The sequence below is a fragment of the Dermochelys coriacea genome, chromosome 25, assembly GCF_009764565.3.
Source record: "Dermochelys coriacea isolate rDerCor1 chromosome 25, rDerCor1.pri.v4, whole genome shotgun sequence".
Taxonomy (NCBI): Eukaryota; Metazoa; Chordata; order Testudines; family Dermochelyidae; genus Dermochelys; species Dermochelys coriacea.
Window position 1 is genome coordinate 10,068,482 of NC_050092.1, and position 14,749 is coordinate 10,083,230.

The 14,749-nt window shown below is 53.2% G+C and overlaps 1 protein-coding gene across 9 annotated transcripts in view; it reads left to right on the forward strand.

Annotated features, from left to right (window-relative positions):
• The window catches only part of TLE2 (TLE family member 2, transcriptional corepressor), a 35,259-nt gene that overhangs the window by 7,767 nt on the left and 12,743 nt on the right, over positions 1-14,749 (forward strand). For 6 of the 9 annotated variants that reach the window (XM_043502517.1, XM_038383630.2, XM_038383635.2 and 3 more), the window contains 5 exons: positions 856-918; positions 1,140-1,214; positions 1,841-2,027; positions 7,297-7,313; positions 13,509-13,610. In XM_043502517.1, coding sequence (XP_043358452.1) covers positions 856-918; positions 1,140-1,214; positions 1,841-2,027; positions 7,297-7,313; positions 13,509-13,610 — 444 coding nt within the window. The remainder of the gene's footprint in view (positions 1-855; positions 919-1,139; positions 1,215-1,840; positions 2,028-7,296; positions 7,314-13,508; positions 13,611-14,749) is intronic. The other 3 variants (XM_038383633.2, XM_038383638.2, XM_038383636.2) reach the window with 1 other exon arrangement.

A 14,749-nucleotide genomic window follows, 5' to 3' on the forward strand; every position in this document is an offset into this window, starting at 1 on the left:
GTTTGACTCCAGCTTGAATGCTATTGGTATCACGTCCCACTTGGCAGGGAAGGGAGAGAAACATCCTTCAGAGGAGCCAGTCCTCTCTAGGACGGTCCTTCTGCTCCAGCCATGGGCCAGCTAAGTTTCGGGGCTCTTCTGTGCCCGGCACTGGCACAGCCTGTCCTTTGGCTATGAAGAGTTTTTCTGTTGACTCGGCCGTGAAAGAAAAGACAGGTGTTAAGTGAATGGGAAGAGCCTTGTGGCTAAGGTGCTGGCCCGGGGCTCAGGAGATCAGGGTTAAATTCTGTCTTGTAAGGTACTTAGTCTCCCTCTGTCTGTTTCCCCATCTGTACACCGGAGATCGTAATGCTCTCCTCCTCCGAGGGGTGTCATGAACTCCGTGTGTCTGGGCGATGGTTCTAGGGGGCAGACGAGAGACCCCCCACAGGAAGAGTTCTGAGTGAATACCGACTCCTTTCGCAAACCCCAGAAAACGGGTTGGCCGAGCACCCAGCCCTTGTACCAATGGACCAAAGGCACAGGCTGCAGGCGGGGTCTGTGCCCAGCAGGATTGGGGGAGCCCGTGAAATCCAGTGAGATGGGTCAGTGCATGTAATACCCTGGGGACATGCCCTGCAAGGACCCCACCAGGACTCTGGAGCAGTGATCCCTAAAGAATCCATCCTGCTCTTTCCACTGAGCCCCGCTGCAGGCTGGGACGGGAGTTTGGGAGTTTAGCCCACGCTATCAATGCAGCTCCTAGCCCTGTGCTTTCCTATGGAGCCTGGGTGGAGGGGGCTTGATTTAAAGAGCCCCCATTCTTCTAAGCAGTGCCAGCGTCTGGCATGACTGAGCTGTCTTTCCCCCTTTCAGGCTGAGATCGTGAAGAGGCTGAGCGCCATCTGTGCCCAGATCATACCGTTCCTGACGCAGGAGGTAAGAGGGCGTGCACCGGGCTGCTTGGGGGATGGGTCGAGTGGTGGAGCTGTGGCGGTGGAGGAGGACACTAGGTTGCACTAGGAGCTTGAATGCTAGGGGAGGAGGGACCCGAGCTGGCACTGGGATAAACAGTTGTGCTGTGGTAAGAGCGAGATCTCAGGAGGGTGAGCGCCTCGTGCCTGGCCAGGCTCCTGACCTGCCATGCCTTCCTTTCCCAGCACCAGCAGCAGGTGCTGCAAGCTGTGGAGAGGGCCAAGCAGGTGACCATGGGGGAACTGAACAGCATCATTGGGGTGAGTAGCCCCGCGATGGGGGAGGGGAAGGGAGTCCTGCTCAGGGAGTGTTTGGAGCCGGGATGCCCCTGGCAGGGTAACCCCAGACCACAGCTCGGGGCTGCCCCCAGCCAGCTGGATGGATGCCCCCTGTGACCTCACCTTGTGTCTTCCTCCTTTGCAGCCATGTGATGAGCAAGCCAGACAGTGTTGCACTGGCAGCAAAACGCAGGAAAGCCAGGGAGAGGGTGGGGGGGACATCACGGCCTCAAGGCAGCATTGGACAGGCCTGGGTGGAGACCAGGAGCCTTTTGACAACCGTGGCCAAAGTCCCACTGATCTAGGAGATGCTCCAGGCCCTGGGCAGGTCTCAAGGAGAGCTGTTGAAATCGCGCAGGGAGCCTTGGGGGTCATCCTGCGGCAGACAGCCTGATCACCCCCCACCTCCAAGCGAGTGTCCCTGTTTGTGCTCAGCCCTGGGCTCATGGCTGCAGCTGGGCAAAGGATCTTGGAACTGCTTCGGGGCAGGTAGCAGGGTTGGGGGGGTTGGGTGGAGAACGGGGGCAGGGCTGAAACAGGGGGAAGGGGACTTCCTGGGAAGGGGGTTTCCTAGCAATACCCCGCAGCCCTGGCTCTTTCTCCTTCAGCAGCAGCAGCTCCAGCACCTCTCCCATCATGCACCTCCCATCCCGCTCACCCCACACCCCTCGGGCATGCAGTCTTCCAGCCTGGCCAGCGCCTCGGGACTCCTGGCCCTGTCGGGGGCACTGGTGGCCCAGTCTCAGCTTGCCGCAAAGGAGGACAGGGGGGCTCAGGATGCCGAGAATAACAGAGGTAAGGGACTTTTATGGTGTGGGGGTGGGGAGGGACAAGGGGCAATCAACCCTTTGAAGCCTGAAAGACTGGTTGTTTCCCCGTATGCTGGAGCAGCGTCCTTGGTGCCTGGGAGTTAAGCTCACAACAGAACGAACAGTGCCCGGCCGCTGGAGAGTTTCCTTGTGCTCATATTCTATGGATCCTGCAGCTGCCATTTCTATCGCTCAGGAATACTGGTTAGCTAAGGAGATGCCAGAGGAGTGTCTGGGGAGCAGAGCCAGGCTGGCTAGGGCATGGACTGGAGAGGAAGTGATTGGTCCCTAACGAGCACTGCCATTTGGTGCCAGCCAACAGCCCCCTTCCCCGCCCCAGCAAACCACAGCGGTGAGGGCAGACATTGCCCCACTTTGCCCTTTACCCAGGGCTCACTGGTGCGAGGCAGCTGCTGGCTCCGGCCGGGAAAGCGCCGGGCGCGGCGAGTGGCAGATAAAGCTAATTAAGTCCCTGGAACCTCGCGAGGTTGGGGCTATTTTTGACGGCGGGAACAGCCACAGTGCCGCATGGAAGCCTGAAGACACACGCGTGTGCAGGGACGTATGCCTGGTTGTCTCCATGTGCAACCCTACGCGTGCGTGCACAGGATGTGTGTGTCTTTATCTGTGTGCCCCATGCATGCAGGGGTGTGTGTGTGTGGGTGTGTGCGCCACCGTACATGTGTGTATTTGTACACACATGAGTGTGCACGTGCGAGTGCACACGCAAAGGCACGTGTGATGGGCTCCACTGGGCAATGAGCAGAGCTGCTGCTGTTTCTTTGACGCTTTGCTCCGCATGCCTCCCCGGAACGCTCCTTCACCTACTGTGGGTCATCACAGTATCTAGCTCTATAGTGCTTCTTATCATAGATCTCAAAGCACTTTGCAACAGAGGTCTCACTCTCCCCATTTTACATATGGGGAAACTGAGGCATTGGGTAGTGAAGTGCATTGCCCAGAGTCAGAAGAGCCAGAAATAAAACCCAGGGCTCCTGGATGTCACACTGGTGCTCTGTCCACTAGGCCATGCTGCCTTCCAGTAGGGGCAGTGTATGTTAAACATAGGTTGTGGTTAAGAGGCGTGTGTTCTGAGCATCCATTGTACTAGGAATGTTGTTATGATTTATTTAAAGGAAACAAAAAAGAACTACTCAATCATTTGTTTTGTTTCTTTACACACAGGGGTCCCAATGTAATGTTAGCAACCCAAACACAAGTGCACTAGCCTGGTTTATGAGACGCCAGAAGCGAAACCGACCTGTCTAAGATCCCTGCTAAATTGCAAACAAAACCTAGTTTGCAAACTCTTTTTTGTCTTTTCAATAAGCGTTGCGTTGCTTTGGACGGTTCCCTGATGGAGAACTCTCAGGTGCAACGGTTATATAAATAAGAACAAAAATGGTGACAGGGAAACTACAGATTTAACATTATTAAAAGCAAAACTAGATCATTTTAAATAGCATGAGTGGCACCAGCAATCGGGGGGGAGGGGTGTATACACCCCTGGCCCCTCCGCATGTAGCTGCATGCTTTAAATTTTGACAGTGTCTCTTTAAGAGTCCCCCCCACCCCAAGAAAAGACAACAGTTGGAAGAGGAGAAAAGCTGGCTTTACTCTTTCTTGCTTAACCCTTTGAGAACCAGACAGGTAGGCCACTGGATATTTTAAAAGAAAAGGAGGACTTGTGGCACCTTAGAGACTAACAAATTTATTTGAGCATAAGCTTTCGTGAGCTACAGCTCACTTCATCGGATGCATTCGGTGGAAAATACGGTGGGGAGATTTATATAAACACACAGAGAACATGAAACAATGGGTTTATCATACACACTGTAAGGAGAGTGATCACTTAAGATGAGCCATCACCAGCAGGAAGGAGTGGGGGAAGGAGGAAAACCTTTTGTGGTGATAATCAAGGCCGGCCATTTCCAGCAGTTAACAAGAACGTCTGAGGAACAGTGGGGCGTGGGGTGGGGGGAGAAATAACATGGGGAAATAGTTTTACTTTATAAAAAGAAAAGGAGTACTTGTGGCACCTTAGAGACTAACAAATATATTAGAGCATAAGCTTTCGTGAGCTACAGCTCATGAGCTGTAGCTCACGAAAGCTTATGCTCTAATATATTTGTTAGTCTTTAAGGTGCCACAAGTACTCCTTTTCTTTTTGCGAATACAGACTAACACGGCTGCTACTCTGAAACCAGTTTTACTTTATGTAATGACTCATCCACTCCCAGTCTCTATTCAAGCTTAAGTTCATTGTATCCAGTTTGCAAATTAATTCCAATTCAGCAGTCTCTCGTTGGAGTCTGTTTCTGAAGTTTTTTTGTTGAAGGATAGCCATTCTCAGGTCTGTAATCGTGTGACCGGAGAGATTGAAGTGTTCTCCGGCTGGTTTTTGAATGTTATAATTCTTGACGTCTGATTTGTGTCCATTTATTCTTTTATGTAGAGACTGTCCAGTTTGACCAATGTACATGGCAGAGGGGCATTGCTGGCACATATCACATTGGTAGATGCGCAGGTGAACGAGCCTCTGATAGTGTGGCTGATGTGATTAGGCCTAAGAGGAAGTCTGTCCTGTGCACTGCTGGGCTAGACGCAGGAGACAGTAGGTGCCCTCCTATGGGCTGTGTTGCGATGGATTAGATGGTCCCTTTCGCCCTTAAAAACCCATGCAATGCTACATACATCTAAGGGGTAATCCTAATATCTCTGGGTTGAATTATTCAAGAACTGGTATTATTAAATCCATCCTGCATTATGAGATTGTAACCCCCCACTCCCACCCCTTTGTGTTGACCAGCGAGCCCTGGAGCCGTTAAATATGTTCACATTCCCCCGTCTCTTGATTTCCGTCTGCTTCATCCCTGAGCATCTGTCCACCTGCCAGAGAAGATTGGGACTCTGCTGGGAGAACCCATTTATCCTCTCCAAATGCTGATGCGATCATTACCAGCCAGGATATTCCGGGAGCAGGGAGCACTGTACAGACAACCTCATGCTGAAATTTGCAGTCAGACCTCTGGTGATCTCGGCTCATTTGAGGCGATGGTGTTTGTGTCGCATGCATTGCATGCAAAAGAGGCCTGGTCAAAGCCTTTGAAGAGTGGAAGCACACACCAGGGCTTATGGGTATGGGGATGCACCTGGCTTTTTTTCTAGAATTGTGTCCAGCATCAGTTAGCCTGTCTCCCTTTAGCCAAGGGATTGTGTGTCTACCTGCTGCACCCAACCTCCGTTTCCTTCCGCCCCCAATCTGAGTATCTTCAAACTTTGGGGAAGTTCAGACCCTCCCCTTGTAGCTTACGTGTTCTGATGCTAAAGGTTGCGCTGATAGGGGAGGAAGGATGGTCTAGGGCACTGGTTCTCAACCAGGGGTTCGCGTACCCCTGGGGGCAGTCACTTAGTTTTACAATAGGCAATGTAAAAAGCAGTCGCGAAGTCGGGACAAACTAAAATTGCATACGGACAATGGCTTGGTTATGCTGCTCGATGTACTATACACTGAATACATACAATATTTATATTCCGGTTGATTTATTTTATAATCATATGGTCAAAAGGAGAAAGTCAGCCATTGTTCAGTACTTGTGTGCTGTGACACTTTTGTACTTTTATGGCTGATTTTGTTTGATGTGAGGTGGAACATGGGGGGGACTCGAGACAAAGCAGACTGCAGAAAGGGGCAGGGCCAGTGCAAGGATATTTTGTGTCCTAGGCGAAACTTCCACTTTGTGCCTCCGCCCCCACTCACAACCTCCGAAAAATAATAAACTTAGCATTATAAACAGCCTGTCAGAACAGGTAACGGCTGTTGTAATGACAGGTTTCAGAGTAGCAGCCGTGTTAGTCTGTATTCGCAAAAAGAAAAGGAGTACTTGTGGCACCTTAGAGACTAACAAATTTATTAGAGCATAAGCTTTTGTGAGCTACAGCTCACTTCATCGGCTGTTGTAATGTTTCTTTTTTTACCTTTAAGGCGTTTCAGTTGTTTGCCATTTTCTCTGGTGGTGTCCCATTAAAAATCTTACTATTGTGCAAAGCTAAACAATTGAGCCTTGCATTGCATCACCAGCCAGGTTAGGCAGGGTGACAAATCCCCCTTGCCCCAAAAGGCCATTATCCCCTGGTGACTAATTTCTACTCCAAGTCTGTAAAGCAGACTTTTAATGTAAATACATTATTCCTTCAATATTACCCATGCACACATCTCACAAAGATTCTCACTCTTGACAAGTTACCAGCCTTGTGTAGATCCCTTCCACGTTCCTCTTTGTGGGTAAGTGCCCTGTAAGACACATGTGGGGTGCAGTGAGTTTGTCAGGCCTGCGGTGACAGCTGTTTGTGAAGATCAGGGGGCCTTTGCCAAGGGGTGCTGGTGTCACAGTGAGCTTGGGGTGGCTGACAGTATGGGGCAGGGCACTGAGGCTGGTGCGGCAGGTAACACTCACTGTTCCTGCTGCTCTTGGCCGGCAGGTGCCGGGCCCCAGCCGAGCCCGGCCTCTTGCATCTCCTCTGCTGTAGCGCCCCCGGCCCGCTTCCTCCCAGGTGGTTACACCGGCCTTGGAAAGGGGCACAGTAGTCTGGAAAGGTGGGCTCGGGGAGAGGGAGCCAAAGAAGCACCCTGATAGAAAGGAGCAAATCCAGGCTACATGGAGATTTTGCACAGTTCCTGTATTGGTCACAAGTACAAGCAACATCGGCCCTGCAGCCTGGGCCAAGGATCACGGGTTCACGTTGTCCTCCACGAGAGAAAATTTACTATTGTTTTACACGGACTGTTGCTCTTTATGGTACAAGCTGTGGCATCACAGCCCGCAGGCTTTGAGGTTCTCTGAATTCCTGCTTGGGGGCTTTGCGTCAGACTCAGATAGATGTGTCTCAGACACTCTTACCTGTGATTATGTGGGATGACCGGCCCTAGTCCTCCCTCCAGGATAACCCTTGATGCTAGAATGAAGCCCAGTGGGTGGAAAGATCTAGTTCTAGTCCCAAGTGATCTGGACCATCCATTCACTAGTGCAAGGAAGTGATTGTGCCCCCATAGCTGGCTTGCCAGGAATGGCTCGTCCAGCCTTTCCTGGCTGATAGCCCTGATTAGTCTGGGGACGTACAACCCAGATCAGACCTCTCTGGTTTGGGCTTGGCCACATGATATCAGAACTAAACGAATCTCTTTGTTCTCCCTTTGTGTTTTTCCAATCTGGGGCTCTTGACGCACCTGTGTCTTCCTGCTGGATGGAGCCCAGAGCGCACGCCAAGCCGGGTAAGCTATGCTACGGGGGCCTGGAGATCACCTGTCTGGACGAGGGTGGAAATTAGCACAGAGGGAAGGTGTTGGACCTGAAACAATGAGCGAGGGCACATACTGAAATGACACAGTCTTGGTGCTGTGGCGGGTGGTGGGCGCATCTTGTCCCCTCCCGGCCTGCAATGATCGGGAGACGGGAGGTCAGCTCGGTTGTGCACAGGGCTGGAAGCTAAGTTTGAATCCCAACTCCCAACCTGATTCTGGGCAAAGAGGCCTCTGGCTTTGGGTGCCCGGTGGGGCACTGGAAAGCAGAAGCTAGCCACAGTGCAGGGTACTCTGGCCAGGCTATAGGTGGGAGCAGGTTTGGAGCAGGGCCCTTACACTGGCTATGCCCCCTGTGTGGCAGGTGGATTCCCAGAGGGGCTACCCTTTGGGGCCCCAGAGCAGCAGAGAGAATGAAGGACCGAGGGGTCACTCTGTTGGTGGGACAGGCTCAGCCAGACTCCATCTTTTGGTGCCTCCCAGAAGAGCGGCGAGTGGCCTCTTTTCTCCAAGTGCTGCGCCCGGCTTCCTTCTCTTGTGGTTGCACTGGGATTCCCAGGAATGTTTTGTTGCCTGACCTTTTCAAAGCAAACAGCCCCGAGATAGCATTGCTGCTGCCCTTTGTTTTCAATGCCAGGGCTTGAGTCTAACGATTCACCGCTGGAGGGGAACCAGCAGGAGAGAAAGGAGGGCTGTTTCTGCAGCGCTCGGGATCCACGTTTAATTTGCTTCTGTCAACAGATTATTTCCAGGGGCTGTGGGTGGAGTTGTATCAAAGACAGAGAGCCCCATTTGTAGCTGGTGTCAATTGGCATCACTCCGTTGACTTCAGGGGAGCTACTGCTACCTACGCCAGCTGGGGATCTGACTCCAGTGGGATTCTCCCCTGCCCTGGAGGGCGGACCCCCTGGACTTCAGTGGATTGACAGCAGCTGGGGATTGGGCCCCACTGCCTTCAATGGAGCTATGTCGGTTTACACCGTCCGGAGATCCAGACCCATTGAAGTAAATGTAGCTACCGCCTTTTGCACCCGCTGAGGATCTGGCCCAGAACTGGAATTTGCACCAAGGAAGCAAAGATCATTGACGCATTCCCCAAAGAGCTTTGCTTTTCCCTCTCGGGGGTGAGGAGGGATTGTCTGTCTCAGGAAGGGGTGCACAGGGTGGGAGGCTTTTGACTATGACTCGCACTCGGATCCAGCCTGTCTGGTGGCCTTGCAGAGTGGGGAGTGAGCGATGGGCCCATGTTGGTAGAGAAGGATGATGGCCTTGTAATGAAGACATGGCTCAAGGAGTTAGGTTACTAGTTTGTGCCACTGACCTGATGCGCAGCCTTGGCTGAGTCACTTCCCTGCTCAGTGCCTCAGTTTCCCCCAGCTGTCAAATGGGGACAGTGATCCTCACAGGGCAGGTCTGGCAGCTCAATTCTCTGTAATCTCCAAAAGGAAAGGTCTAGGGAAGTGCCTAGGGTGACTTGTCCCAGGAATGACTTGCCTTCTCGGGGCGAAGGGCTGGGCTTGCAAAGGCTCCTCACGCTGGGTGCTCTTTGGAAGAGCAGGGCCGGATGTGTGGATGCTGAGCACTTAGCAAACTCAGCCCCTGGCTGGGGACTGAGTGGACCATAGAGGCTGAATTCCCCTCTCGTTCCTATCCCCAGGGTGAGTGCCCGCTGGCAGGAGAAGCTTCCCGGAAGGCTGCCCTGGGCTGTGGATGGAGGAATTGGGTCTCCCACCAGATCCCTTCCCCTCCTCTAGAAATCAGCCTCGCTCAGAGCTGGCCTGATGAAAGGGAGCCCCAACCTGCCAGGGGCACAGAACCGGCCTCATCCTTGTTTGTTGGTCCGTACAAAGTGTCCAGCACTTTCCCTGAGCTGGGAGCAGACACAGACACACACCTCTCATAATTCAGAGCTGCAGTGACTGTAAAGTACACACTGTAATAAACATGGGCAGGTGCCTGCAGGTTGCAGTGTGTAAAACGGGGTGCATCCATTACACCCTTGTGTCCACTGAGGGGGTTTCTGGGAATTGGGGGGCCTTCCCTCCCCCAGAGCTGTGCAGCATGCTCCAGCCAGCCCCAGAGGAAACAGGCATATCCTATGGATCCTGACATCAGAAAGTGTTCCCTGTGGTGTCTCCTACTGTCCTCTTCACCCTACTTAAAAGCACTACAAAAAGCACACAGGAAACCCAATCACCCACCCCTAAAATGCAGCCATCTCTAGGATGGAGCATGGTGGCCATTTAACAGCGCCACACAGCAGCTCAGGATGGGAAGCGAAGGGTAACGGATCCAGGTGAAATCTGCTAGGAGCTCTGAGCAGAGTTGGGGGCAGGGGAGGGAATCAGCGATCCAGTCTTGAGCTGGGAGCGTGCAAGATAAAAGGTGGATAAAATAACCCCCTCACTTTGACAGGGGTGCTCCTGTTGGGGATGTGGGGGGGGGCAGTTTAATGATGGAGGTGCTCAGCCTGACTTGGCCCATTTGCCCGCTCGCTGAGGCAAGTGTCTGAAGGTCGAGCGCTGCTCCCAAAATATCCTCTTGCATCCTTTCCGAGGAGAGAGTGTTTCCCATTGAACGAGCAGGAGTGTCCCCTCGGGGGGTCCCCCCCCCCAGGCAATCCTACCCCCTGCCAAAACTCTGGGAGGAGACTCTAGAGGGTACACCCTCCCAGCCCCCCCTCCCTGCCCACGCTGACTCCTGAGCCACTGCTCTGACCCCGGGGTGAGTGCGCTCTAAACACCCCCAGGAAGACCTGCCCCCATTGAAGACAATGGGGCCCTAGAGAGAGCTGTTCTGCCCCGCTCTGGCAGCGATCAACTGCGAGTGCTGTGCCTCCCACTCCCTGTGCTGCCTTACTCCAGCTTTGCCCGCTGATACACCGCTGTCAGCAGGCTGAGTCCGGGGGCCAGGGGATGTGCCAGGGTAGGGGTGGCCTGGTTGTTGCATTTCTCCACACCGCAGGCTGGGCCCAGCGACTCATGGGTTTGTGCATGGCTCTTGAGGACTCCAGTTAAAGCAGCTCCCTTGCATCCGTGCCTGGCATCAAACCCCCACTTAGCTAGCTCTCACCAGCCAAGGGTCACGGAGAGGGAAACTGAGGCACGGGGCAGGGAAATGAATTGCCCAAGATCTAGCCAGGAATAGGACCCACATGTCTTGAGCCCCCAGTTTTAGGCTTGAACCACTCCTCCTGCCTTTAGAGCTCTCTCTCCATATGTGTGTACTCTGAGCAAAAGCCCAGAGAACTGGTCTTTCATCTGAGCCGTGTCCACCTGTGAAATCCAGGTGACTTCACAGTAGCCTGGTGGGAGGAGGGGGAAGAGGAGGGGTGTTCTGATCTCCACAGTAGGGCCAAAAAGACCCTATTCAAATGTATTCCAGATTCATGCTACTCAGGCATTTGTCCTGGTGCAATAGGAGACTAGGGAATGCTTCAGGGCACAGGCAGCTAGCGCCAACAGGGTCTGGTGCTGCCTTTGTGCTAAATTGCTTTGTGGTTCAGCCTTTCTGGTCTGTAGCGAACGGTGGAGGCCGGGCAAGGAAGGGTTAAAGATCTCGCTATGCCCCTCAAGCTGGCGAGTTATTTGCATCGATCCACCATGAAGGATGGTCTTGTAATTCCTCCGAGGATGAGAAATGGCTTGGGCTGGACCAGTGATGTGCTAGGCAGCCAGCGTGAGGCACAGAAGAAAGAACAGTGGTTACCGTGCCACAGCAGGTGGATTGATCCAAAAGGGGTCGATTCCAGATCCTTAAAGGAAAGCGTAAGCTTTTGAGGGGCACATACGATCTGTGTTCGTACAGCACCTTGCACCGTGGGGTCCTGGGCCATGACTGGAGCTCCCAGGCATTACTGTAGTACATAAGTGGGGTGGACTGGGGGAAATTCTGCCTGACCATAGCCACGGATCAGCTTGTGCCATGAAGCCTGAGGATTGATGGTCATTTTCATCTTGGCACATTGTCACTGGAGAGGCCAGACAAGTGTCTAATCCTTAGAAACTGTTTGGGTTCTCCTACAGCAGGGAGTCCGGTGCATTAACTATCTGTGGGGCGAACAGGTCACTTCCTCTGGTCCACTCTGAGTTTGCTAGGGGGTGATCCTTGCTCCGAACAAATGCCAGTTCATGGAGAGGAAGGGGAGGGGAGGAAATGACCAATTTTAGGTCAAAATTTTCCAGCCTGGCCACTGATTTGGTTTTCAGATCTAGGTGCCCAACCTGACCCACCCCAGGGCCTTATTTTCATAGATTCTGGGCACTACAACTCGATGGGAACTGTGAGTGCCCAGGAGCCGGGCACATCAGGCCCCAGGATGTCTCTGAGGGAGCAGCCCAAAGCCCAAGCACCCTGACATCGGTGCCCACTTTGAAACCCATGCAGACCAGTATCCTCTCAGCCTAATCGAGTAGATTATGGTCCCTGTAACACCAGTGTCAACTCCGGATAATACACCAGTTCCATGGGGCTCAGCGTCTGGCCAAAGCAGGTGTGTGGGGGTGGGGGGAGGAGAGAATTGATTGTATTATCATCAGAGGAAACCGAAAAGCATGGTAGCGAGGGATAAAGGGATTTAAGACACCCACGTAGGTTTTGTTACAATCAAATCTACACCAGGCCAGTGCCAATGGGGTGGGGGGAAGGGATGTACTAGCTGATCTTCATACCCCACATCCCTTGTTCCAGCGGGGAAGGGGTTAAGGCGGGGAAGTGCAGAGTAAACAGTAGACTGCTGATGGGGATTTTCCATTCCTGTCATGCCTCATTATCTCCCAAAGGGGCAGAACTTCTTTCAAGTCCAGGGACTAAGGGAGGCTGCTGTTATTCCACTGTTGCTTTAATTTAGCCAGTATACAAACATCTCTGTTAGGGCTGGTCTGCAAAGAGACCACAGCGCTTCCTCCAGTGTGTGTGTCAGGGGGGTGCATCTGCTCCCAGGTACCCCCCCCTTCCTTCTGGAAAATGTTTATTTAAATAGGTCATTTACGAGGCCCACCTGCCGCACACAGATCTGTTTGCCTGTGCCAGCTCCCAGCGGCTGGTATCTCTCCTTGAACTGACCCCCGCCTCCCCCCGCCCCATCCAGATGCACTGGCGGTGCCTGACTGTGGAAAGGCATGTGGCCTTGTTGGGCTGGGTGGATTTTTTTTATTTCTCCCTCTTCCTTCAGTGCAAGCACAAAAATCCTGCCAGCCCAGCTGTGGAATGATTTACTGAAGAAGTGACATGCTGGCAGTTGAACAATGTTCGTGCCCAAAGGTGGCTGAGCCCGGGAGAGGAGAGATGTTTGTTTTTTTAAAAGGAAGGCGTGTGGGGAGCAGGCAGATCTCAATCTGGATGGTCGCATGGGCTCCCGGGCAGCGCTGGATGATTCTTGGCCATGGGAGCTAAGGGCAGAAAGTGAAACTGACAAAACTCAGCAGCTGTTTGGTGCCTTTTCAGGGAGATCTTTAAGTGCTTTATAAACATTCAGTGAATTAAGCCTCATGTTCTTTCCCCCCCTTCTTGGAAGGCAAGTAAGGATCATTATCTTGATTGTGCAGATGGGGAAACTGAGGTGCAGAAAAGCCCCTGCTCTAACCTGCTAGACTCCACTCCCTCCCCAGAGACAGGACTCTGGGATTCTATTCCTAATATTCACTGGCTGCTCTAACCACTAGGATAAAACCTGCCTCTGCCTTTTAACGTTTGGGGTGTGATTTTGCACAGTGCCAATCTGAGAACTTGTGGGTGCGTCCAGGTAGGAGCAGAGTCCCAGGGTGTTAAAAAGGCAGCTGGAGGGTGGGGGGATCTGAGAGCCTGAGTTGACCTCCCCTTTACAACCTGCTGCCAAGAGAGCGGATACGATGGGGGTCTGGTGCCAAGTGACTCCCACCCCCCGACTAGTGAGGGAGATCGGGGTAGCTGCAGCATTTATGAGACCCAAAGTCTCCACCCTGGCCTTTGAAGAGGCTCAGGTGCCAGAGGCCCATGACATTAATTCCCCACCCCGAAAAGAGCGAGGCCACACATGCTGAAGGCCAGCCGCAAAGCTGGTGCGTGCGTGCCGAGCCCCGGTCCCCTTGGCCTCCGGGGAGGAAGCTGTGGGAAATGGCTTGGCAGCTTCTGGGACTCTCCACTCTTGCTATGCATTAACTCTGGTCTCCTCTCGCTTCCCCTGGGCAGAGCATTTCTGCCTCCCCTCCAGAGAGCCTGCAGGGTGAGGAGCGGCCGGGTGGCACAGGGCTCAAGCGGAAACGGGAGGAGAAGGACACGCCAGGACATTATGTGAGTGCAGCCATGGAGCCTGGCGGGCGACGCCTGGATCCCTGCCCCTGGGAGGATGGGCCGCGTATTGCTAGGGGGGAAGGTGCTTATGGAAGTGGCAGAGGGCACTCGGGTATTTGAAGGTCTGGGTTTACCATGTAGTGATGTAAAAGGCAGATCCTGCTCCTCTGGGGCTTTTCATAAGAACGCGTTAGACAAACCCTTGTCTGGGAGGATCTTAGGTTTACTTGGTCCTGCTTCAGTGCAGGGAGCTGGACCTGATGACCACTCGAGGTCCCTTGCAGCCCTGCAGTTCTATGATTCAGTCGCAGACTCCAGCGGACCAATGTTCCACTGCACCAGGCCGGGGGGGGCTGCCCATGTGTGAAGCTTGAGGTCTCCCTGAACCCCCAAAGGGCTATCAGAGAACCCTGGGGGGGCTTTTCAGCCTGGTGGTCATCACCAGACTCTCCCATTAGGGGCTCATGAAGAAAGGTTGCATGCTTCAGTGGATAATGCACTGGGCTGGGACTCAGGGGACCTCAGTTCTATTCCTGCCTCTGCTGGGTGACCTTGGGGACGAGCAGCGGGGTGCCTCATTGGGAGTTGTTCCAGAAGCATCTGGGGCAGGAACAGAGTGAGCCTGATTCTGATCTTGCTTACAGGGTGTAAATTGGCTTCAGTGCCATTAAAGTCAATGAGCCACATTCTCTGCTGGGGTGACCTGCACCATGGGGGAGCTCTAGTCCCTTATGGAGCTTTTGGAGGCAAGGCAGAGGGCCTTGGGCAGTGTCCAGAACAGAACCCCAGAGGGGGTCTGCTCCAGCCTCTCTCGTTAGGGGTCACATGGGCAGGTGGCATGTTCACTGGATTGGGGCTCAGGAGACTCTCATTCTTTTCCCATCTCTGCCACTGACCTTGAATAAATCACAGCTCCTCCTTGTGCCTCAGTTTCCCCTTCTGACCTTTTCCTCTCTTGTCTAGTCAGACTGCAATCTTGCTGTCTCTCATTAGTTGTACATACAGCACCTAGCACAATGGAACCCTGATCTCAGTTGAGCACATTCAGCTCTGTTCCAATACTACTAACAATTATATACCTGCCCAGCCTGTTGTTGTTTTTAATGTTTCCCAGATGCTATGGGATTTTTCTTCCAGAT